The sequence below is a fragment of the Ochotona princeps genome, chromosome 17 (assembly GCF_030435755.1).
Source record: "Ochotona princeps isolate mOchPri1 chromosome 17, mOchPri1.hap1, whole genome shotgun sequence".
NCBI lineage: Eukaryota > Metazoa > Chordata > Mammalia > Lagomorpha > Ochotonidae > Ochotona > Ochotona princeps.
The window spans coordinates 24,677,282-24,703,088 of record NC_080848.1 but is presented as its reverse complement, the minus strand read 5'-3'; the positions used below and the strand labels follow the sequence as shown (position 1 = coordinate 24,703,088).

Genomic DNA, 25,807 nt, shown 5'->3' with positions numbered 1-25,807 from the left:
TCCATATGTTCTACCCGGAACTTGGCAGAAGGTGGCGCCCCGGAGGCAAGCACTTAGGCCTTCAAAACTTGTCACAGGCAATGCTTTATTCACTCAATTCTGCTACTCCAAGGATTAGTTTATTTTTTTCCCCCAGTGCATTATTTCTTACTGCATCTATGAAGCGTGGTTTACATACCAGGATGCTATGCACTCTACTTTTTCTTTTCATTAAGAAATCCCTGAGCCACTCAACACACTGAAATACACCACTAGGAAGACACTAGGAATCAGCAATGCTTGTTCAGATGGCCCCTCCCCCTCCATGCTCTTTTCCTGTCATCTTTGCTCTAGTTCTTCTTATCTCATGCCAGGGTCAGCTCCACAAAGGCAGGCAAGAGTCGGCCTTGGGGGCTATCAGTCCTTTGGAATGCGTCTGTGACTCTGGCTCGGGAGAGGCGGTGCAGGGCTGGACCAGTCCCGGGCAACTGCCCTCACACTAACACTGATTTTCTGCAGGTGGGTGTGTTGCCACAGCAACCGTCAAGTCACATCGCTTATGCCTCCTCTCCCCTCCCAGCACCTTCTTTCAACACACCGTGTGTGAGACACATGTTTCGGCAGCCCGGGAAGTACAGAGCTGCAGGCCCCTTCCCAGGCAGCCCGGCATGCCTGGTACCCCAGCTCCCCTGTGTACCAACCAACACACAAACTTTCTATTCTTTTTGTCTCGTATTTTTTAATGCTTCATATTTCTGAGTGATCATTTCCTGTGGGTCCGCTGTTGCATATCTAATGGAAATTCACTCTTGGTGTCAGTCAAGAAACAAAGCCAATGGGTCACTGACTCCATCATTTCCCTCCTGGTGAGACTTTCTTCTCATTCTTCAAGGCAGAATTACTTTAAGGATCATTTCTGATTTTCTCTTCATGCTCTTCAGAGCTGACCTTCCCAGTTCCCTTCCGCACACACCCTTTTCCCACCTGTCACATTCCACCTGCTCACAATGACCTATCTCTGCTGCAATTTCCAAGCTTCTTTCTCGTTCAAAGGATGACACCTTCCTTATTGTTGCATTACCAGTACCCTGCTTGGTGCCTGGTCAAAAGTTGGCCCTTGGTACATTTCTGGCAAAGAAAGAAATACACTCTAACATAAACATCCATGTGCTGTGTGTCCACGATGATTTTTATGATGTTGTTAAGTGGCAATAAAGGGCCTGATGACTGTGTATCTGACTTGAGACAGAGACACACACCACACACACAGACGCGTTTCCAACGGGAAGATACAGAAGGTCCGCTCCTCAAGGCTTGGAAACCACCCTCTTTTTCTGCACTGCTGTTTCAGCTCCAGGCAGTGTATAGAAAGGGAGGCTTTTCCATCTGGGGAGCAGCGACGAAGCCCCAAAGAAGGAAGCCGTCACATTCCTCGAGTCCTCACCAGGCAGCCTGACATCTGGTCCACACTCGGGGAAGAGAGGCCACAGCCTCACGTGGAGATCTATTTCTGCACTCCATACTGCTGATTGGCTGTTCCTCCAACTTGCCTCACACACAGGGTAGGGAAGGAACCTAACCGCCTCCCTGTGTGCTGGCTCCATGCTGCGGGCTGCATAACGTGCACAGCCCCCAAGAGGACACTTGCCCACCACGGCTTGCCTGTGGAGAACTCTCACCATGCATGTCTCCCAAAAGCACATGGAGGTGAAGCGTGAGGAAGGGCCTGTAACTCCCTTCACCTAGTGGTAAGGCAGAGCACACAACAGATGCCTTCCCCACAACCGTACCCTCACGTGTACTTCATTGTCAGGGCTTCCTGCCATGGCTGAAAGGGAAGAGCTTCTTCTGACTGCGTGTGTCTCCCCGTGTCGCAGAGCAGGGCAGGGCAGCCGTTAGTGGGCTCCGGGAGAATACACCTTGTGCTCCTCTTCTGTGCGCGCGGTGCTGTGGGCTCGGGGCTGCAGCCTCACTTGGTGCTCCCGGCACCCTCGAGGCAGTCTTGCAGTCTCCCTGAAGGCTGCCCGGTGACGCTCTCAGAAGCTCGTTCACAGAGAGACGTGGTTTGGAGGGTCACACTGAAGCACAAAATTCAGGATTTTGCAGGAAAGCCCAGGATTTACAAAGAGCCTTCTGCACCCTACAGAGCTGGATTCCCCTGGGAGATGCAGGCGCCACAGAGGTGTAGCCCAAGATCGTTCCTTCTCGCCCAGGACCCAGGACTCAGGCACCTCCCGGCTGTGCCAATGCACAGTGCACACTTTCAGATGCTCTGCCACCTCCCACAAGGCACAGACGTCCACTGCCCAGAGCGGAGGGGAGCGCCCAGCACCCAGACTCTGATGCTGGACTGCTGGGCTATGTGTTCCTGTCCCATTCCACCTTATCCATCTCTCAGGGTCACAATTCCTTCTCTTTAGAAGGACAGGAACTATGGCAATACCTCATACTAACAGCAGTGCCCAGAGCTGGCTGAGTTTCACTGCTGTAACACACATAAGCTACTCACTCTAGCATCCAGGCTCTGGGAAGCATTCTAGAAGAGCTGGCTCTATGCCTGCTGCTGCTTTTCTGCCTACCGGGGTGGTGGAACCCTACACCTAGGACACCTACCGTGCGGCCTCCTGTCACACTTGGGACATCTTCCCTGGTGTCTCAGGACTTTAAGAGCAAAGTGCTGTGCTCCCTGCTTGGGGTACCAAGCAGGCATTTCCTGGCATCTTGCTGGCATCCCCGTGACACTTTGGGCTGTGGTCAGCCTTCTGTGAGGGCAATGTTCTCGCTGTTTCTCTGCTGTTCTTAGGGCACTGAGAAAGGAAAATGTCTTGTGCTGGGGTGCGGGTTCTCCCAGGGGTGGAGCATACTCCTTGTTCATTCCACTGAACCATGGGTGCCAAGGGGGCCCTCTCCCCTGGCAAAAGCACAGCCAAAGGGAATGCAGGATTCTATGGCCTGGCTTTTATTATTATTATTATTATCATTATTATTACTGCTACACTGTTTTTTATTTGGCCAAACGCAGGCATGATTCTAACTATACCAGATGTAAGGTGGGAACACGTTGACAAAACAGTCTTGGAAGTCTGGCCTTCGGGATGAAACACATTTCTTTTTCTACAAAGTTCCCCAGGATCCCAATACTGTCTGTAGCACTTAGCTTCATGGTGAATGCATAGGTAGGTTTGAATGTAAAGACATATGACAGATTGGTCAGACTGTTAACAATGAGTAATAGGAACACTCCTTCTGTTTTCCTGAGGTCATTCTCAAAATAACTTTTCAGTTCATGCACAACTTTTTATCCCTGGAGAACATGGCTACCTCGCCCTGATAAGCGGGACACTGGATTCCTGTCCCCCGACTCAGGGATAAATGGAAGCATGGTACGCAGAACCGTGGCGGTGAACAGGTCAAGCAAGGCCTGCTGTCACCAGAGGTGCCCCCTCCGCTCCCTAGGGGGAAATGCTTGGCATGGAAGCGTAGGACAGGATCCTTGCCAATCCAGGGAACCCTCTTCCAACACCCAAGCTGCTACTGCGGGGAAGTGACCCGGAGGACAGCCTCGTGTGGGCTGCACACTCCTCAGTGGTGCCTGTGCGTGCCTGTGGTGTCGGCCCTGGAAGTCCATTTCCTCTTCAGCAGAACTGTGTTTGTTCTAGTGGCAACTGCTGCTGGCTGCTGGCTGGGATGGGAAGAAGCATCAGTCTTAAAACAAAACAAAACAAAACAAAACAAAACAAAACAAAAACTACCAGAAAGACAGAGGAGGGAAAAATATCTTCCCTTTGCAGAGTTAACCACTCCCAGATAGGCTCAACAGAAAAGGTTTGGTCAGATAGAAGCCAAAAGCCCAGAGCCAAATCCATGGCAGAGATCCAACTCACTGGGGCCTTTCCCTGTGCCTTCCCAGAGCATACGTTATCAGGAAGCTGGATGGAAACCAGAGCTGGGGTTCAAACCCAGGGAACTGGATATGAGATGCGGGCAACAAAACCACTGCACCAGTCATCCACCTGGAGAAGCACCATTCTAACAAGGCCAGTCCTGCAACACGCAGCACGGATAGCCAACTTCTGTACCCACCACCTGAAAGACACAGCTTGGTGCTGCTTCCTTTTTAACCTTCATCCTTTGCATTTCTCCATTCAGGAACTTCTCTACCTCCTGGTTTTAAAATCCAATTCAGAATTTGTTGCAAGAATTTTGAGAACTTTTCTTTTTTTCAAAGAAAAATATTTATTTATTTATTTGAAAGGCAGAGTTGAGAGAGAGGTCTTTTATCTGCTGGTTCACTCCCCAAAGGGCTGCAACAGACAGGACTGGGCCAGGCTGAAGCAGGAGGCATGATCTCCACACAGGTCTCTCACGTGATTAGCAGCGATCCAAAACCTTAGGCCATCTTCTGCTGCTTTCCCAGGCATGCTAGCAGCTTAATCCACTGCTTTAAGAAATGCTGTAAGGGGACATGAGGGCACACAAAGGTAGAGTGCCAACTACCAAACACAAACAGTGATCAGAGGGTGATATGGGGTCAGTATCTGACTTCACGGTCAACCTTAAAATCTCCTCTAACAGCATTCTAACCCTTGACTTTAAAGCCCCCTACCAGGGGTAGGTATTTGAGTACAGTGGTCAAGGCCTTGCGTGGGACTCGCCTATTCTGCATCAGAGAGCCTGGGTGAAGTTCTAGCCCTACTCCCACACTGGAAGGTACTCAGTGAAACCGCAAGTACTTGGGTCCCTGCCACCCATGCGGGAGACCCAGCATGAGGTCCCAGTTATGTGCTTCAGCCTGGCCCTGTGTGAGCTATTGTGTGCACTTAAGGAGCAAAACAGCAGATGGGAGCTTGTGTGTCTCTGTGTATGTATGCCTTTCAAATAAATATTAAAAGTAAATAAAACAACTAATTAAACCATATTAAAATAAGGAAAGCAGCTTGCTGAAGCATTACGAGGAACTTGAACCTGTGGGCATCCGAGGCTACACCAGCACGGGGACAGCTGAACTTGGCCTCTGTGGGGACAAAGCTGGTCAGGCGAGCTCCAGGGGCAGGAGTGGTATGGAGCACAGATGCTTTGGTGCCAGAAGTAAAATGTTCAGCCCACCCCTGAGCAATCTCCAACCACTTAGGAGGAGATCTCCAAGCAAGAAGAATTGCACCAAACCTTCAGCCGCTTTGTGCAAAATGACAAAGTGCTGACAGACTGAAGTCTTCATTCTGGCATGTGCACGGGCCAAACACAGTTCCAACAACTTAACTTACTGCTTTTCAAAGCCGTCCAAACACAGTCCACACTGACTAATAACTGTTTGGGTGTCTTAATCTACTAAGGAAATGCACTGTGCATTGTGTTGGTTACTTGTAAATTGAAATGACACTCCCTGAACACTTCCCAAGTGAGGGCAAGGGGTAGAGGCATTAAGGTGTTGTTTTGCCGGGTGGCAAATGGCACCTGGCCAGGGCTTACACATTTACCAGGACTAATAAACCAGGGGTAGTTCATCTGCCCAGGAGTCACACAGAATGGACATTGGATGCTGCTGATGGCTGACTCTTCATCATCTATCACAGCTTGAAAGAAAACAGGACTTGAGGAAAAGAGCTGGCCACACTTCTTAGAGGAGGAACAAAGTTCCAAACAAACTTGTGAACTTCAACTATTTCTCAACACTTTTCAGCAGACCTCTTGGAAAGGGCACAGCCACTTCACCTCTCCAGTAACCTTACCTCACCTCACCTGGGATGACTAATGTGATTACAACAGCACTGCTCTGGGAGGCTGTGCCTGTCCCAAACCCCACTGAGCTAATGCATCTTGCAGCCATGTGAGAACCTGGCTTCATTTCGAAAGCTAATTACCAGCAGGTTTCTGAGACAGGTGGAGTGGATTTCTGTCACCTCCCTTCTGCAGAGTAAGCAATGGCTATGCCCGCTGCCCAGTGGGAGACCACATGCTGGTGCCCCAGGTCCCGAGCAGGGAAAGTTCCTTTCAGTCTTGAATGGGTTGCTGCTTGGCGGAAAGACACAGACAGCTGGAAGGACATTCCAAAGTTCGGCTACTAGAATCAGACTCGTGCTTGGCAACTGGAAAAGCCTCATGGAATTTAGGGCTGGTATGATGGAGGAACAAAAAATTTATTTTCAAGCACTTGTTACCAGATGAGTCTATTTCACCAAGAAAAGTCAGTATTATTTAAATCTCCACCCCTTGCGCCTTTCTAACCACTATGATCTCTTTCACAGAGGTCTTAAAATTCTGAAACTCACTTTTCAAACCCAAATCAGTTTCAGGCAGCCACCTAAAGTACAGGGTAGGGGGAGGGAGGGAAATTGGTCCCAGGAGTAAACTGGGCTACCTCTTCCTCCCAATTCCTCCTTTTTGAAATTAGAGATGTTTTAGTAAAGACAGATCAGCCAGCTTGGTCCCTAAGAAAAATGAGATTGGGGTGGGAGTAAGGGTAGAGAAAGGAGGGTACTGTTGAGTGGCAAAGAGCAAGGGAGAGAAAGAAATGAAAACAGACGAGGAATGGGGAGAGGGCCCGGAAGAAGCCCGTGTGTTTGTTTTCACTGTGCTCGCCTTCCAGGGGACTTGCTGAAGTTCCTTCGTTCAATGGCTGGCTGCAGACCAACATCAGAGAAGGCTCAGATCTTTGGAAAGAAAGATTTGGACAACAAAGTTGTTTTATCTGGGAGGGTAGCTAGTTTACTCAAAAGTTCCAGGACTTTGGTTTGATGTTATTACCTTGGCCTAACTTTCTGTGTCCCGGGCGGTCCTGGCCGTGTTTACTGATTTTGCAAGGCAGAAGGGTGGCCCTGGGAGGGAACCGCCTTCTCTTGGGCCTTGGCTACCAGAACTAGCTGGCACTGGGGATACATGGGCACCTCAAACAAGCTGGAGATGGGAAGTGGGGAAGGGCATGTGGTTAAGCACTTTCTAAAGGTCCTATCTCTTGACACTCCTAAGAGGGAAACAACACTTCTCTAACTTCCTCCCCAAATAGACACCGCCGTGGATGTTCTGCCAAGGAGTGATGCGAAAGTGTGTTCCAAAGTGAAATGTAAGCTTGGCCTGGTGCCCAGCTCTCGGCTGTATTCTGCACAGAGAGCTGCAGGCTGGCGGGCTGAAGGAACACATTTCCCTCCACGTGATTGTGAGAGCCAGGCAGCACAAGCAGATTGCTTTGTGCTAATAAAATGTGATCTCTAGACTGTACATACACACCAGCAGCCCCGGGAAAATGTGAGCCAGGGAGAGACCCATGGAAAGCCATGGCCCCAGCTGGGCAGGGGCCACGGCTGCCACAACACTCTGCAGTATCCAGGCAGGGCACTGTAGGCCCTCCTGGGAGGTGCAAAATGAGAACACAGCCAGAGAGGAAAAGATGTGCTCAGTGATCAAGGCTGGAGGCTGCTTAAGAACCATAAATCATCAATGGAATCCTATCAAACTTGACCTTGTACAAACGTTGACTCTCTCCCTCTCTTGGTGGGCTACAGACTAAAACTCTCATTGGACAAGTCCTAAATATCTGGAATATACTTGAGATCCAGGGGACCCCATCTCCAAAGCTGTTTTCATCCCTCACAGGGCAAGAACACCACGCCCAGGTTCAACTGTGCATATTCTGGACTGATACGAGATGCAAAAGGCATCCCCAGGAACCTAAGCAGATACAGTCAACTTCTATAAACGGGGGCAACCATGCGAACGCAAGCATAAGCAACACCACCAGCACCACACCTCCTCCACAAATCCCCGCGGAAAGACCTGGACCCGAGGAGGGTGCTTCCACAGGCTGCCCCTCCCCGGTTGCCACTGTGACCCTGGCCTGGGCAGACCTCAGGAGGCATTCACTGCTCTGTGTCTCAAGTCTATCAATCTACACCTTTGAAGACAGAAACTTCCTAGGCGGAGAGGGAGAGGGGGATTAGCAGGACCCTGCTCACTGGGATTCCTTCCAACATTGTAGATGACTCAATCTCTGGGGTTTGCAAATTCACTGTGCCTCACAGCCGGTGTTGAAAACTCCCAACTAAAAGAGACTGTTGCTGGGGCTGGGAGGTGACAGGGGCCCAACACCAAGACCCTGGGATTCTCCGAATTCTGCAGAGGATTAGGCTGGAGAACACAGAATTTACGGGGCTATCATAGACAGGCACTTCTAGCTGAAGGGAGTTGAAGGTGGGGCACAACTGCCCCTTGGCGCTTACCCCCTTCAGGGGTCTGGCCCAGGCTCCCCAGGCTATGGGACAATCAGCCACAATCAGGTACTGAAGAAGCAGCTGGGTTGCTGAGGGCCCGGCCAGCCCAGGTGAGCCTTCCCTTTGGTTAATCTGCTACCAGTTAATCAGCCTCAGGATCACTGGAAGTTAATCCCAGGCAGACTTCAAGTGCAGCCAGCAGCAGAAGCGTGGGTAAATGCAGCAGCAGCGAAAGCTGTGTCCACTCTCAGGGCTATCTTGGGAAGGTTCTGCACGGACAATGCTTCACCCACTTCACAACACACTCCTGCTCTCACCTCTTGCCACACAATCCTCCAGGATCCCAAGGGGATTCATAAATCCCACCTGGTATCACGCCGTTGGTGCAGTTCATGAATTCAAAGTCAGGAGGCTGGGGGAGCTCATAGACACTTGGTAGGCTACGAAAAGTTCAACCGGGGAAGCTGTTGCAAGCACGCCACTCCCCTTCTCCTGTCCTTGACAGAGAGGAAACTCTGAGGAGCTCAAACATCACCAGGAACACAGAGCGACATCCCAAAAAACATGAAGCATACCCCAGCATCACAGAGAACCCCATTTCAGATGACCTGCCTCCTGAGCATGGGGAGCTGAGCCTCACCCGCAATCCCAGATGGGCTGGCGACTCAACCAGGCCTCCTTGATGAGGAGGACAGCTCCTCAACTTGGAAATCTGCAGAAGTGCAGGGTCTGCTGTGACAGCTGACTGCCTACCAGGGAGTCTGTGGCCATGCCCTGTGGCCACAGCCTAACAGGACCCGTGGTGTGTGGCTGCCTCTGCTGGAGGCGGGGGGCACCTGAGCCTGTGCCAGCTCCGAGTACCCAGAGCATTACTGTGTTGGAATTCAGGCTGCCCTCCACCTCGCAATTCCTGTCTTGTGACCATGGAGCAGAATCAACAGACTTCCTTTCTTCTCTTCTCTGTGTTAAACTAACCAGAGTAAGCCTCCCTCAGAGAGTACAACGGAACGTGCCCGAGGCTTGCAAAAACACTTTTCCAGGACACCGGAAACCACACTGGTCTGAGTTCTTGATCTGCTGCCCAGGAAGAGACAAGCTATAAAGGATATTCCCAACCTGCTCTGGCAGGACAGCAGACACCTGGCACACAGCATTGCCCCACCTACGCCTATGGCAGACATCACTAACAAATCCCAGAACTCCATTCACTGAACCCAGACCAAGACCAGCATCTTTCAAAATGGTGTTTCAGGCACCTGCTAGTGTCCTGAAGCTGGCTGTCAGATGAGCCTCTTGCCATGGGCAGTGCCCATAAGCCAGAATGCAGCCACCCGGAGGAAGAGCAAAGAGCCCAGCTGGCCATAGCCCTGCTGGCAAAGTTTGCCATCAAAAGAGCTGTGGGCTCTTTAGGGGTTTTCCTTCTGTGGTTTCCCTTTTTTTTTTTTTTTCTTTCACTTTATCCTTTTTGAAAAAACGAATTATTTTCTCTGGCTAATAAACCACTGCTGAGAAATCCAACCCTTGGAAAGGTGACTCCAGCCAGCTCCCTCACTTTTGGGGCTGCTCTGGAATGTGCTCACCGAAAAGCAGCTGGAGGGCCCCTGCGGGATGAAGGTGGTTTGGAGGGAAGGAAGGAGCTGGAACCTCGCAGCAGGAGGCCTAGAGACCTGCCATCCTTGCGAGTGTCACAACGCCGTGTTCCTCACCGTCTACCTGGCTCAGGAGCAGCGCTCTCATGCCAAGAGCCTTCCAATGCTTCGCACTGAAGTGTGAATGTGAACCTTCCAGTTCAGAGCAGTCCTTGCTAAGAGTCACAGAGGTCCACACGGTAACCCCCTGCTTCACAGACAAGAAAGCCCAGGTCTTGACAGATGTGGTAACTGTCCAGAGATCCTCAATTTGATTCTAGTAAGCCAGCAGTGGAAACTGGACTGGCTGACTCTAAATCACTTGCTACCTTCCTTGTCCTCCTTGCCACCTAAAACCCAATGAGAATAATAATGTTAATGTGATCTGGATGCTGATGTGAAATTTCTGGGGCCATTTTTCTATCTTATGTTATATTTATGACAGAGTGACCATGTCACACAGAAATAAAACCTAGACAGGCTAACAGCTTAAGGTGAGACTTCTACTTACTCGCACAGCAGGCACCATAAATCAGGTCTCTTAGTGCATCCACAGGGTCATTGTGGAGCTTGTGAAAACCCAGCCCCGTACCTGAAGCCTGCCCCCAGGACTTCAGAGACAAGAACTCCCATGGCACTTTAGCAAGTTGTCTGTAACAACCACAGTGCAGCTCTTAGCGTCACTTGAGTGAGAGCCCTGCGCAGGCCCAGGTCCTAGGACCGAAAAGTCCACGGCAGTAATTTAACCAGCATGGCAATCCTTCGGAGTGGCCTCTTGGCTCTGGAGGGGGAGATGCAGGTTCAGAATCCAAGCGACTTGGATTCTCGGGGGATCTCGGGTTTGAAATTCAATTTAGTTTGGTGACTGAAAGGTCCGAGGATGATACACAGATGCTAAGAGGATTGTGTTTCTCTTAATATCTTTATCAACACTAGTTATTTCTGCCTTGACAATGATTTCATCCTGATCTCCATGGTTTTTGGCCACAGATATGTCCAATTTATTTTTAAGCTCCCTGTCGTCAGAACGGAAGGGCTGATGGAGAGAAAAAAAAAAAAAAGAAAACATTTTGGCACTGTACTATAACATTCAATCCTCCTGAGAACAGACCAAGTTCCAGGAACCGATATCGTTTCTAACACTAGTTCATTTCTGATAACCTCTTGCACTCTCCTGGATTTAATGCATCATAGGCGTTGTAATGATTTCATATTGTAGAGAGCTGATTCAAACTTAGGAGCTTTATGTCTGCTCTTCTGTAAAGTGACAGCTGAGAGATATTTGATGGGATATAAAATACGCTGAGGAAGCTCTAGCTGGAATTAGTCCTCTCAAGGGGGCAGCTCTTGGGGTTGGTGGAGTTGTGGCAGAGCCAGTAAAGATGCTGCCTGCGACGCTGACATCCCATGTGTGCATCAGTCTGAGCTCCAGATGCTCCATTTCTGATGCAGAGCCCTGCGGATGCACCTAGAAAAAACAGAAGATGGCCGAGGTGCTTGGGCCTCTGCACCCGGTGAGAGATCTGGATGAAGCTTCTGGTACACTGCTGGCTGCTGGGGCCACCTGGGGAGTGAACCAGTGGATGGAAGATGTGTGTGTGTGTGTGTGTGTGTGTGTGTGTGTGTGTGTGTGTGTTCCTTTCCTCTCTGTAACTCTTTCAAATACATAACTAAATCTTTAGAAAGGGGGTTCAGATTAGGGGAGATCTCACCGCATCTATTGCTTGATGTACTTCTGATTCCCTCAAGAGTGCTGCACCTTTGACAGCTGTATCCTGCCACACCTGCGTGCGCAGTACAGTGCATATCTCATACTCTATCAAGGGCGCCATGCCAAGGCTCCCACAGCTCTAATCTGGCCGAAAAGCAAAGTCAAATCTGGTTAATCTCATTTCTAAAACTGACCAATTTGAAGCTGTTTTGCCCTTGGTGGTCCTTACATACTTCTTCAAAATAATCCACTTCAGGATCCTAGCGTTTCCACTCCACGGCAACAGAAAGTCTGTTTTTTTCGTATCTGGAGACCTCCCTACCGCTTTTCCATCTGGTAAGGAGAGTTAAGAAGCAAATGATTTGAGAGACTCTCACCAGGGACAGCAGAGGGCCAGGGAAATCTCAGAGCCCTCCTCAACAACCTCCTCTCACCTTTACCACCTGGACAGCCCGCCCCTGAAGCAGTTTCATAACCTGCTGGAAAGCGTCAGGAGCTCCAAGGAAACGCAGGGAAGTTCCCTCTGCCTTCAATCACTCAGGTGCCTTCCGGCAGTGTCACAGAGGATGAGGGTACAGAGCTGAAGGGCACGACCCTGACCCATGGAGCACACTGTCTACTCAAGCGATGCTGTGACCAGGCACCACAGGTGGGGGTCACTGGTGGAAACCCACAGTGCTCCCCTCCTCTGCGTCCTGTGACTCTGTTCTTTCCCATACAGACTCAAAAGGTGAGCAGTGTCTCACCATCACTGCTATCACACAAGATGCTGTCCCACGCCAGTGTCCCCAAGAGGATGAGGGACGTGTAACTGTACAGTAACCACTTATGAGGGAAACCTCAAAACGGTCTTAGAAAATGGGAATGGAAGCTGAGGGTTTTTTTTTTTTTTTAATTCCCCCAAACTAGGCATCAAGTTCAAGATTTTTCTGCACCAAATTAAACCTAACTTGTAGTTCCATTTCCTACAAACGGTTCCAATCATTCATGAATACACCGGGCATGGTCCTAAGGCTTCACATGGCCCATGTCTTGAACTTCTGCAGAACTCCTCTCCAATCACAACACAGAAAATAAACCAACTGTTAGGCTACAGATGAACCACACAGGCCAGTTTAACCAGCACCTCAGGCTGCTCCCCACCCCCATCTCCTCAGGGAGGACAGGTGGGACGCTGAGGCGAATTTACTGTAACACTGATTATCAGTGCAATTCTAGAGAAAATCACTCTTTGGAGACTCACATAATGACATCCTCTCTGATGGCAGATAAATGAACAAAAAAGATTCCTTTTGGCACCCGTACTTTCAGGGACATTTAAGTTTAAAAACATGAACATTCAGTGGGGTCTGGGGAGGAGGGCCTAGAACAGAAGGGGACAGGTGGAAATGAACCACACTGATTTGGTAAGACCACTACCAAGGTATGACAGGAATTGTTGGACTGTGACCTAGCACACACTTAGAGTTAAGAACACGGATGTATACACATAAACCTAATGACCATAAAGACTTCTTTACTCAAATAAGATAGATGCACCCCCCCAAAACTGTATTTCAATGATAAATATGTCCGCTAATCTTTCTGTATAAAGACAGATACAAATTTCATTTTCATCAATTCAAAGCAATCTTAAAATCTAAATCAACACAATGTTAAGGAAAGCTAAACGGTTAAAAAAAAAAAAAACAGAACATAAGTAGACCCAAACACTTCTTTATCCCTAGTTCGTGTAACATTAAATCTTCTTGTCATTCATCTTCAAACTTCTTGGGAATGTAACTAAAAACTACTAACTAGGTTACTACGATTGGGTAAATCTCACTTATGATAAAAATAATTCTTGACATGATGACATGACAAAAAATCATTTCTAAAAATCATTCAGATGTTATTGGCTATTTTATTTTTGAGGGACAGTGAGAGAGAGAGACAGGGAGAATGAGCAGAGCCATCTTAGCTCATTCCCCAGACACCTGCAACAGCCACCATAGGCTGTGCTCAACACAGGGAACTGGGACTCTCGAGCCAGAGCTGGAACTTGAACCTGGGAACTGTGATGATGGCATAAGGGTGTCCCACCCAACATTTTTAATCACTAGGCCAAATTCTTGCCCCCTGAGCATTTTACACAAGTATCTTGTAGAGCATATTGAGAAAAAAAGGCATCCAGCGCCCCCTTAGAAAGTATATTAATGTCAAAAATTTAAAAACTATAATTAACTGTGGTTATGCAACAAGGTGGAGGAATCCGCCATGGTGGGAGGGTTTGGGGAGGGGTGGGGAGAATCCAAGTACCTATGAAACTGTGTCACATAATACAATGTAATTAATGAATTAAAAATAATAAATAAATAAAAAAGAAAAAAATAAAAACTATAATTAAATGAACTCTAAGAAATTCTTACAAAGTCAGTTTACAAATTTATCTGTTGTTATTTCCACCCTACAAAAACTTCATTTCTATCCTTATGTTCTACATTTCATGCTTCTTCCTCCCTAAATCTTCCAGTGGTCTTGTGCCTGTGAAAAGGAATACTATTGGGCCCAGCGGCATGGCCTAGCGGCTAAAGTCCTCGCCTTGAACGCCCCGGGATCCCATATGGGCCCCGGTTCTAATCCCAGCTGCTCCACTTCCCATCCAGCTCCCTGCTTGTGGCCTGGGAAAGCAGTTGAGGACGGCCCAATGCATTGGGACACTGCACCCGCATGGGAGACCTGGAAGAGGTTCCTGGTTCCTGGCTTCGGATCGGCGCACACCGGCCTGTTGCGGCTCACTTGGGGAGTGAATCATCGGATGGAAGATCTTCCTCTCTGTCTCTCCTCCTCTCTGTATATCTGACTTTGTAATAAATAAATAAATCTTTAAAAAAAAAAAAAAAGAAAAGGAATACTATTCTGGTTGGATCTATGATCTCCGTTCCACTTTCAATGTTCACCTTCCTGTTTCCTTCTGTTAGTGACAGTCTATCTCACAATGAATCCATCCTTGGGTGAATTAAGTCTGCCTTTCAATCCTGGGGGCAGCAGGGATGTCCCTGCTGGCAACCGTCCTTAGCAGCAACCATCACAGTGCAGGGACTGAGGGCCTTGACCCACGGGATCTGATTACCGCATACCTGGATGATCTTGTTCACTGGGTCTGTGGCAGAGGGTCCTATCGGTCTGGGCCTGGGAACATCCTCCCCAAAACAAACCTTCATTCCCAGAGGCCTTTACAGTGCATGAACCATCAGCCATGCTTAATCCTTCCTGTTCAATGCAAAGGCACTGAGAGAGCGGCAACGAGGTGTTGCTGCTCCTGTCCAGGCTTGGGCTCTGCAGCAAAGACCCCAGAGCAGCCTGTTAGCCAGAGCTAATCAGGAAAGACAGCACTGCTCTTCCCCACTCAAGGAGCCTCTGCCAAAGCATTTATTTCTGCCGCTCCATTTATGCAATTCCACTTTCAAAGAGAACATTTTGTCACAGATGATTTAGTATTGCAGCTCCCTTGAGCATCTTTCTGTAGGTTGTACTCATTGTTTTTGGAAGCCCAGTGTCTCTCAGGGCAAATGTAAGAGGCACGGGGGCTTAATCAGCCACAAGCTTTGTCTCATTATAAGACCCCAAATTCCAAAGCATTCTTACAAAGATCATTAATGGGAAGGAAAAAAAATCCCAGATTAAACTCCTGAAAACAAAACTTTCAGGAACCCAGTGAGACAGTGGGAGCTGTGTCATTTTTCAGGAGATAAAAAGAGACATGTTGGGCAGTGAATTAAAAACAGCAATATTTGTTGATTGGAAAAAGCCAAAAAAATATTTTAGGAATTTTCACATTTAGTCATGAAGCTTGTATCCCCCAGAAGTCAACTTTCCAGAAACAACTCTGGGATGCTTTCTCCCTCATCACATCTTCGATGCAGCGCTCCTGTAACCGTCTCCTCGACTGCACGCACTGAATGCGATTTCTGTTTCCATGTGCTGCTTTGGGTTGCTGCAATGCTTCGAGCCCTCTGCAATTTTGGCCTGATTTTAGGGGTAGCTGAGCAAACTGCTCCATTCAACACCTCTGCCCCTATTAACTGCAGACCCTGACCCCTGCCAAGAAGTCACTTTTCTCAAGCAGCACTCCTGCTACCAAATCCTCGTGCATGCATGCATGTGTGCATGGACACACACACACACACACACACACTCCATGTTTCTAAGTCCCATGTATAATTCATTCTGGTCAGGAGGAAAAGGGAACCACAAGTACAAGGTCAGGACTCAAGGATGTAGAACTGTAATAATGACTCCCTTCGTCTCTCGGGAGTAAAATTAATAAGCTGGCCAGGAACCTGGCTAAGTATTTTTAGCTTGATACCACTGCTGCAGGTGATGCTTAGAATCACACACTATTTGTATCACTGAACATTAACTCCCCACCCCACATACACATGCACACACCCACGCACAAATACACACTCACAAAATTGGTTCAATATGTTTGTCTGCAAACCTAGTAAGCCACACAAAATAGAGGCATCTAAAAGTGATGAATGCTAATGGGTTAGGCTTATTAAAGTCTATTTTTCTTCTCCTATGAGACCAGGCCTGCTTTTGGACTTCCAAATTCTAAATCATTCACACCTCCCCAACTATTTCCTTACCAAACAGGGTTTCTTCCCAATCACCAAAACTTAACGGGCTTCATAAGTGAGATTTTAAACCTTGTATTTGTGAATTACCTTGTCCAGATCGTTAGAACATCATGTTTTGAAAAGCTGTTTGATGTTCAATGGAGAATTATTTTTAAAATAATAAAAATGAGGATATCCTGGTTTGCCAGAGGAAACTATTGTCTAGATGCTAAAAATGATTCCAAGCTAGCCTTGAACCTGAGCGGGAATGTACACATGTCACTTCCCTGCTTGAGGGCCTTCAATGGCTCCCCACTGCCTACTGGAGGCAGTTCAAGCTCCACTTCCCCAGGCTGCCAAGCCCACTGGCACCAGGCATTCTGACTCAGCTCCCTAATTCCTCCATGTGCATGCTCTGCACCGGCTCCACTGGAACCAGATCTTGTTCCCTGAACACCCCGTGGGCATCCTGCCTCTACAAGTTTGCAGTCCCACTGCCCATTTGCAGTCTGGCTTCTTCCCAGGCCCAGCTTCCCTGGGAGCCGCACCCAGGCGTTCCAGTTGGAGATCAATGACTGCTTCTTGTGAGGTCTGGCAGCCCTGACTGGCGGCACTGCTCCCTCCTTCACTTTCATTGTTTGTGTTTTTTTTTTTTTAAACTGACTCTCTTTTTCCAGCAGATACTGGAGGTCTCTATTTATCTATCTTTTGTCACCGAGAATATGCTCGTTTGCCCTGTCACTCATGCCTTTGTCTGCAAGTCTCCGCTTCCCTACTGAGCTGCCCTCTCCTGGAGACCAGCTGCCTGATCCTACACTTTTCTGTCTTCCCCAGAGTGCACAAAGCAAAACAAAGCAAGCTCGTGCTATTTCTGGAGCCGTCCACATTGCTCATCACCTCCTACAACCTCCTCTGGTGCTTTCTAACGGCCACATCATTTACTAGAGAACAGTGATGGAGCTGACTCGTGGAAAAGGATGGTACTCTGTACCGGGTGCCATGCTGGACCCTTCTGACACACTGGCTCTAGAAATCTCACAGAAACCCAACAAGGGCACCAGTGCTCCAAGGAGACAGTCAAGACACAGAGAGATCATGATTTACCCATTAAAGGATTACTTATGGAAGAGGAGGAGATTCTGGGAAGGCGTATGTGGAGTCCTGCTTGTTAGGCAGCAGGATAACTGACACCATCACCCCCAATGTCCCCACCCCCCGCTTTTCCAACACTGTAACAAGCCTTTACAGTTTCCTTACCCTCATGGCCACTATACTGCCTTCAGGATTAGTTATTTATGCCTTTTGTTAAACATCCCATCGTAACCTTGATTGACTGACTCACTGGCAAATACAACATGGAAGAAATCTAATCATGCATTTCTTTAAACCACATTCCGCTTGCTTATTTAATCTTGTAATCAGGCAGAAAGGAGTCAAGCATGCAGTAAATGTCACTTAAAACCCAGCAGAAGCTAAGAGAAGGGTAGGCAAGACGAGAGGGAAAAGCAGGGGCGAAAGCTCCAATCTTTGGCCACAGCCTTTTATTGGCCAGGAAGGGAAAGCAGCAAGACACTCTATGAAGTCGGTGCAAAGCCTTCCTAGCAGAAATGAGATGAATGGTGGCGGAACTGTGTTCTCAGCGGCTGTTACTGGGCACTGACTGGGTACAAAGCAATGCGCCAAGAGATCTATATGTTCTGCCCTATATGACCTTCGACAATCCCATGAGGTTCTGCCAATGATTATTCCAAAGTGCCAGATGAGAAAACTGGAAGCTTTGATCACTTAAGCGACTTGCCTGAGACCATGAGCAGTCTAACGCGTGCCAGAGTCTGGATCCACAGCCGGGTCTGTTTGCTGACTGCATCCTGTGCTCTAAAACCACAGACCCTGGGAAGGGTGAGCCTTGAGGTCTTAAGAAAATGTCAGTGTGAGGTAAAAAATTGGTGAACGAATCCAGTTCAAGATATTTGCTGGGGAAAGTACCAAATATCATAATAAATGAAATCCATTAGATGTGACCAATATTCCCAACCTTTCCCCATAAGTTCCTCTCTGATATATTCTTTTTTTTTTTCCATTTTATTACTTTCCCCATTATCTTCTTGCTTTCCTCCATTTCCATGGCTGAGACATAAAAAATGATTCTTGGGTAAAAGTGATTAGTGCTGGTTGCAAGAGAGGTGCCTGGAAACCCTAATAAATCACAGATGTCTTCTCCCCTGGGGGGCTGCCAGCATGCCGATGGATCAGGGTGGGTTTTTTTTTTCCCCCAATTCCTACCTTTCCAACCCCCTTTCCTTCTCTGCCACATAAGTGTCTTTCTGTTGCTATTTTTCTAGTCTGGTAGGCACAGCACTGAACTGGAAAGACTCCACCAAGACCTTTGGCAAGGACTTCCAGGAATCCTGGCTGCCATGGCCATGCAAAGGCAGGGCCTCTGGGCAGACAGGCAGGAGCGAGGGCTAGGTTTGGGGTCTGGCCGGAGGGCAGCATAGAACAGGTCTCTGGAGCCTGTGCCTCGCTCTCCACAGCTCAGCTTTCTCTGCCAGGGTCAGGATGACGACTGCTTGCTGGCACTTGCTCTAGTGCCCCTGGGAAGGGATGTGAGAGGAAGGGGAGGGCCCAGAGCACACAGGCACACCACCAGGAGCTGGGTAAGCTCCACAGGGCACAGCCACGTGCCAGGAATGCATGGCCAGCAGGCTGGCTGCCAGTGCTCACACATGAGCTGGGGGCTGGGCACTGAGAGCATTTCCACACTGGCATAACAGAACTGCTAACCCAGAAGGGATGCTGTTGGTTTACCACCACGGAAGTGATTAGTCCTAACCTGGGAGAAAGGTCAGGCAGGCTGCATGGTGTGTGATGGGCTGAGCAGGTCAGGCGAGGAGAAAGGAAGGAAGGAGGGAGGGAGGGAGACAGAAAGGAAAGAGGGAAGGAAAAAAAAAATCCTGCCCTATTTTTGCAAAAGGAAAACTGGATGAGCAAATCTCTAAAGAATGGAGCCAGGAATCCACTTCTTCCTTACCCTCATGTGGAACTACCATCACAGCCTGCGCACTAGGCATTTGTGGAGCATTCACTGAGTCCTACATTGTCAAGAGCCAGCTAAAATCCCATGAGGAAGGACTATTTATCATTCCATTCCACTGAGGAGTGAACCAAGGCTCAAAGAGGTTAAGGAACCTCTCCAATGGTAGGTCCAGTCCGGACACCCAAGGTCAGGGCCTCAGAGACTGCATTCCTCACAACCAAGCCGTCTTGCTTTCTCTGCCTCGTCCCAAATATTCTTGCCGCTAGCTTGTGAATACAATGAAGGTAGGGAAACAGGCTATACCTTCTACAGGGCTTGGGGGGACACACCCTTTCCCAAGAAACAGAAAAAGCTGACTCCCTTCCTCTGCCACCTGCTTGATCCTGTGGAATTAGAAACACTTCAAGTTACTGGAGGTGCCTGGCACAGCAGCCATCAATCTGTCACACACCAGGCAGCATGTCCAACCTGCAGAAACATGGACACTGGATGAGGAAACACGCACAGAGCATGTGCCTAGGGTGCATGTCATCCCAAGACCCTGGGAAAAGCCAGAGTACGCTCTCACCTCCGTGGGACCTTCTGCCAGCATGGAACGCCTCTCCCTCACTTCTCAGAGCACACAGCTGGCATTGTGCTCCATACCCATCCCGCTCTCGAAGGGCAGGCTGCGGAAGTGGAAGCTCCAGAGTGCAAGCAGGCGCTCCCTCGCTCTGTTCCCTTGTGCCACACATTTACGTCCCTGGGAGGGTCTGGCATTCCTCTGGGATCAGTCCCTGGGTTCCGCTCTCTGTTCTCAGAAAGAGCACCTTCTCAATTCTCAGCTGAGCATGGGCCTGACAGCGGTAGGACACCCTCAAGCTATTCAAAGAAAAACCACCAGAGGAAACCATTTCAAATCTGGCTCTACAAGCATGGGGTTTAAAAATAACTCTGCCTTTGTCTGGTATAGATGACTTTCCCTGAAGGGAGGCCTGTCCTTAAAGCAATCACTTAATCTGCAGGGCAAACACGGCCACCCGAACAGACACTTCCAGGAGGGCAGCCCCATGCACCACCTCTGACAGCAGCTGACAGGCAAGCGAGGCAGGCCTCAGGCTTCTGTTCCAGAGCCTCCAGGACACCATGCCATGGCGGGCTGAGAAGCCTTACCGTGTCTAAGAGCATCAAGGAACCCACCACACTCTGGTCTCCTTGCAGACATCAACCCAGAAAGCCAGGTGACCATGCCAGAGCCGCACCCTGTTTCTGTGGATCCTTGGACTCTCTTTCCAATGATGACCATGCTTCACCCAATGCTAGATGAGCTCTTGGCTCTATAGTGAGCCAGAACACTGGAGCGGGGGTGCAAATAGGAAAGGGGGCTGGGGAGTTCTCCAGCCTGTGGCTTTACTTCCTTCTAACACAATAAGGAGCACAAATACTACTGAATATAACTCCCAAGATGCCTGCTGAGCCAACAGCCTCAAATCAACGTTTGGAAAATTGCTTAGTAATTACCTCCTGATTAGATTGATGATTTAGTTTTATCAACAAAACGGTTGTAAGTACACTGTTCTTCAAATTCTTCTTGGCAACCTATCTCTTGACCTTCTCAACCGTTTTGCCCTAAAGCATCACAAGAGGTAAAAATGCACCTGTCTTCATGGCAGGATGCACACTGAAATCTTGATGCTGCAGTCAGAGCTGAAGCTCTAGATCAACGGCTTTCAACGGGAGCATGGTGTGTGTGTGTGTGATGACTTCATTCCCAGGGGCTAGCAGGGACTAGAGACATCTGTACTTGTCACAGCTTGGGCAGAGGGACTGCTATTGGCACATGGTGGCAGAGGCAGGATGGTACCAAATAGTGCACAATGCAGAAGACAGTGTCCCACGGCAAGACTCACCCAAAGCATGAGCAGTGCCAAGACTGAGACATCCTGAATGAGTATAGAAATGATACAGTTTCCAAAATGTTCAGGGCTACATCTGGGCTCTTCCCTTCTGAGCACTTATGTTCCTCAAGATTAACTTGGAGTTTCTATTCTGGTCACTCTGGTTCTCCAGTTGCCTGTTTGCTTGCAACACATGTATCAGCTGGTGTGATCTGGAGGGGTCTTTTGCACAGTCAACACTGTAGGAAAGGCAGAGGGCTCTTTGGTTTGTGTGGTGCACGAAGAAGAGTGATAACTTTTCATCTTTCTTGTTAGGATTCTTACTGAGTCCCAAATTCAAAGATGTAAAGTAATCTAGCAGCACGCTCCCATTATTATTTTTTTAAAAGACATTTAAATAAAGACCTTATCTCTTAAACCCTCAGTGCCCATTTTGGTTTTGACAACATGACATCCCCTGGAATGCAGGGGTTCTCTGCTACAAATTGCAGCTCCAACTGGGGTATCCCACATTTCTGAGTCACTCACCGGTTGACCCTGGCACTAACAAGCTCTGACAACTGACTTCTCAAGAAGCCTCCAATTCCCAAAGCTCAATGCTTGAGCCTCAGTAGGAATTCCTCAAGCCAGCCAGAGTAGGGTAAAACTGCCAGGTGGTTCTCTCCAGAGCACAGGTTAGAGACTGCAGCTAATGATCTAGTGATTTCGGGAAGCTGTCATAGCAGACAGGACTAAAAGAAACGATCAAAGCCTACGGCCTGTGGCCAGGATCACAGCTGCCCTCCCTCCCAGGACACCTGGGGCTCCTTTCTAAATTTCGGCTCTAATTTTCACAATAATCAAAGCAAACCCTGGGTTGCTTTCTGACTTTAGGAGTCGCTGATGTGTGCAGGTGGCCTGTCTCCACAGAGCAAGGGGAGACAGTGGCACAGCACTGAACAGCGGGGTTCAGAGTCACACAAAGCACTGCGGTCCAGCATTTCTGCAGGTTCCAGGGCTGGCCACAGGCTCAGATTTAATTTCGTTTCAACCACCCGCAATGAGCAAAAAGTCAAAGTGGTTTTGGACACCAGGCAAGACACTGGAGAGCACAGAGGACTTCAACTCCCACACTAACGTTTCACGGGGGGGAGGTGTCCTCTCTCTCTAACACACACCTCCTTCTGTTTAAATCATACTCTGTGTGTCCCAGGAATTGCCACGTCAGCTGAGGACACGGAGTTCAGGCGCAACCTTGGGCACAAGTCTTGCTTTGTCCTGCTTTCCACTAAGGCCCTCAGCTTGGGGACCTTCCTGACCCTTTATCTGGCTGCATCTTTGTTCCTGGTTGCCTGCACACATGAAATGCTCTTTGCTGCCTGATCATCTTGTACTCCAGGCCTGACTTCAGAGCTGCCTTCCTCCATGTTTCCCTCTGAGTCCACAGCAGTGGGTTTTGAATCTCTGATCACTTAGGGTGAGATTTCAACATCGTTTACAGCCTCTTTGCAGCTTGGCAGGCTCTGATAAAGACGGATTAAGTTGATGACAGATGAAGCTGAAATACACACAGAAAGACATAGAGGAACAGTCTGACTTTATAGGAATAGTGACCAGATATGTGCGGTCTGCTGCTAACTAGGCCATGCTTAACAGGAGAGTCTGTTTTTAGATTCTGGTTCTTAGTCCACGACGAAAGAGCGGTGAAAAAAAGTACCTGCCCCCCAGCCCTGCCCACATTTGGCTTTTCCTTGAGGCCACAGAAGGAATGTAGGGAAGCCGAGCCTCAGGGAGAGTTTACCCCAACTGTTCAGCAACAGCCTATGACCTATGTGTTTGGGGAAGGAGGAGGAGCAACAGGGCACGTGATGGACAGTAGAGGGAGGCTGGACATCTCAGGTTGCAGCCCTTCACCCAGCTGCATGAGAGTCCTGCCGGGACCTGGCCAACCATGCAGAGTCCTGGGCCTTCAGCCCAGAGTTGCACCATCAGAACTTGGAGCAAGGGCTGCAAGGCCCCTCGAGCATGTTACAGGTCTTGGGTGGGCGCTGCGGACGCTCACTCAAGTATGCAGGGCCAAAGGGGTCCTTCCTCAGTGTGGTCTGTGCCAACAGCCCCAGCCCTCCCACGCGTCTTCCCTGTCCCCACGTGGAGGAGGGTTTACCTGGTCTGACGGGGCTCTGCACGCAGGTGGGAGACGAGATGCCGGGGTGAATGGGCGCCGAGGTCCGGCTGCTAAGGTCCATGACTGAGGGGGCAGCCGCGGTCGGCGGCAGTCCCGCAGGGTGGGGGCTGTGGTCCTGCTGGGATGGGCTGGGGGGAATGCCATTTTCCGACAGGAACTCCTCCAGGTCCATATATTCCAGCTGGAAGGTGTCTCCATCATAGGGCAGGGTTTTGTCCCATAAGGTGGGCCCCAGGAATGCTGACTGGGGCACCGTCGGGCTGCTGCTCTCATCATCCAGTTTCTTCTCCTTATCTTTCTCTTTATTAAATGCTGCCCAAGAAAGGAAAAAGTGGACTTTTAAACAGAGGAGAGAGGGAGCACGAAAGCCAGTGAGTGGCTCTTTGCCCCCACCTTTCCTGGCCTGTTATGAAACCACTTCTCGGGATGCCAGGGGTCCTTCCCCGGCTGTGGTCTGCTGTGGGCCGGAAGTTCAGGCAGGACATGCACTGGGGCCTGTTTTTCAACAGCTTCCTATTTACTTTGGAAAGCAAGCACGGGTTTAAAGGACGGGGCTACAGGCTGCTGTAGGGTAGAAACTGGAGAACGCTCCCCACTGCCTATGTGAGCTGATACATCATCTCAAGCGGCCAAGGACCGGCCCTCAAGTCGACAGCCAGCCGCCAGGTGTTTTCTCATTGGGGAAGTTCATTCCCTGTGGGCTAGACTGACCAGGGCCACTGAGCTGGTGACCCCTGATGTTGCTACAGTAGGGGCTCCCCGTCTGTCTTAAGGTACACCTACTACGTGCACGCATCTTCCCACTTGGTAGGTCAAAGTGCTCACAGTCAAGCTGCCTAGCTGTCATCACCCACACTTCCAGTGAAGACACACACACGGAGCCCTGACACTTGCAGGGATTTGACTCACATTGGCACAAGGAAAAAGAACTTTCTGAGCCCCTGGAACACAAAAGGGCACAAGGAGGAAACCTGCCTCTCCCTCCACTTGCCTAAGCATTTCAGTAAGAGCAGATTCACAAAAGGCACACAGCACGGCCAGCTGTCAGAGGCAGGGCTGCTGGGAGAAGTGCGACTGGACACTCCGAAGCAGGCCCCCAGCAGCTATCTCTGACCTGCTCAAACTGCTCTCCTGCACTTTGCCAATTCCAGTACTTGGGAGTGGGTGGAAGCCTGGGCTCTCCAATTTGTTCCTGAGTTTCCTTCCAGGGAAGACAGCCTCTCCTGATAGCCCTTGGCAAATCTAGGGGAGTAGGGATTTTCAAAGCCCCGTGATGCCAAAGCCCAGCAGGCGGCCCCTCAGAAGGAGGGCTGTGACCTGTACAGCCTGCAACCCGACACCCCAACTCCTGCCCGGCAACAGGTGACCCCTCCCGAGGAAGCAGCCTCGGTGGTCTAGGGAAGCGCTGCCACTTACCAAGAAAAGGGTTCCAGCCAGAGGCGGCTCCTGCACGCGTACACGTGAGCCCGGCTGCGCTCCTCTCTCCTCCCACCGGGCCAGGCGCACGGGGGAAAAAGTGCGCCGTCGGGGAGGCGGGCCCCGGCCCCGCACCCAGAGACCACTCCCTCCCGCCGCCTCCCCCGCCGGGTGCCCCTGCCCGGGGCTGGGGTGCCAGACCGTGCACCACACACACCTCGTGCAGGACACTCAGTCAGCAGAAGCAACAGCCCAACGCACCCGGGTCCAGCCTGGCTGCCACCCCGTTGTGCGGAACTGGGCCCTCGGCTGCTCTCCAACCCAGGGCTGCGACCCTAACCTGCCCGCTGACCTCCCACCTGCCCCAGTCCTTGGGCTAGCTCACACCCTGCCCTGGAGGAGGAGCTCTTGTCTCCCCGGAGCTGGTCCCGTCCTGGACCCCGGGGTCCAGCCAGGAGGGGGAGTGCTCACCGTCTTCGTGTAGGGGGAGCTTCAGCGGGTTCTCCAGCAGGGACCTGAGCACGCCGTAGGGAGGCGGGATAAAGGTGGGGTTCAGGGGCAGCTGGCGGGGCATTTTCTCCATCGCGATGCACTCAAGAGATTTTTTTTTGCTTTAAAAAAAAAAGTCGCCCCCTCCCGCCCCAAACCCGAAGTGTCGTCGAGCCTTTCCTCTGTCCTTGGCCCCAAAGTACTCGCTCCCAAGGTGGCAGGAGATAAGGGAAGAAAAAAAAGAAAAGGACTTAGATGTTTATCAATACATCTGAATTTGTTTCAAATAAATTAAAAGATAAACTTTCGGGTCCTCGGTGCAGGCGGTCCCAGGGGAGCGCGCCCAGCACGCAGGATGCGCGCTCACCTGCCTCGAACCCTTTCTTCCTGCAAAAGGCTCAAAATGGCAAGAAAGAGAAAAAAGGAGAAAGGATCAAAAACAAAAACAAAAAAGCGGCAGCGGCAGCGGCAGCAGCGGCGGGCAGCGGCCGAGGGGACCGCCCGCCCCCGCCCGGCCGGCGGCCCCGCAGCTCCCCGCGCCCCGCAGCCCGCAGCCCGGCTCAGCGCAGCCGGCCGTCCATGTGCCGCGGCCTGACAAGAGTGACGTCAGGGCCCGCACCGCGCGCCGATAGGCGTGCGGGGGCGTGGCCGGGTCTCGCCCCGCCCCCGGCCCGCGCGGGCCCGCCCCTCGCCCGCCC

At 50.1% G+C, this 25,807-nt stretch overlaps 1 protein-coding gene across 2 annotated transcripts in view; it reads right to left on the bottom strand.

Annotated features, from left to right (window-relative positions):
- Positions 1 to 25,526, bottom strand: part of HLF (HLF transcription factor, PAR bZIP family member) — a 47,328-nt gene extending 21,802 nt beyond the window's left edge. For both annotated transcript variants that reach the window (XM_058676056.1, XM_004591006.2), the window contains exons 1-2: positions 25,092 to 25,526; positions 23,184 to 23,516 (exon numbers count right to left, since the gene is read on the bottom strand). In XM_058676056.1, the coding sequence (XP_058532039.1) occupies positions 23,184 to 23,516; positions 25,092 to 25,203 (445 nt within the window). In that variant the 5' untranslated portion in view covers positions 25,204 to 25,526. The remainder of the gene's footprint in view (positions 1 to 23,183; positions 23,517 to 25,091) is intronic.
- Positions 25,527 to 25,807: the final 281 nt, after the last annotated feature.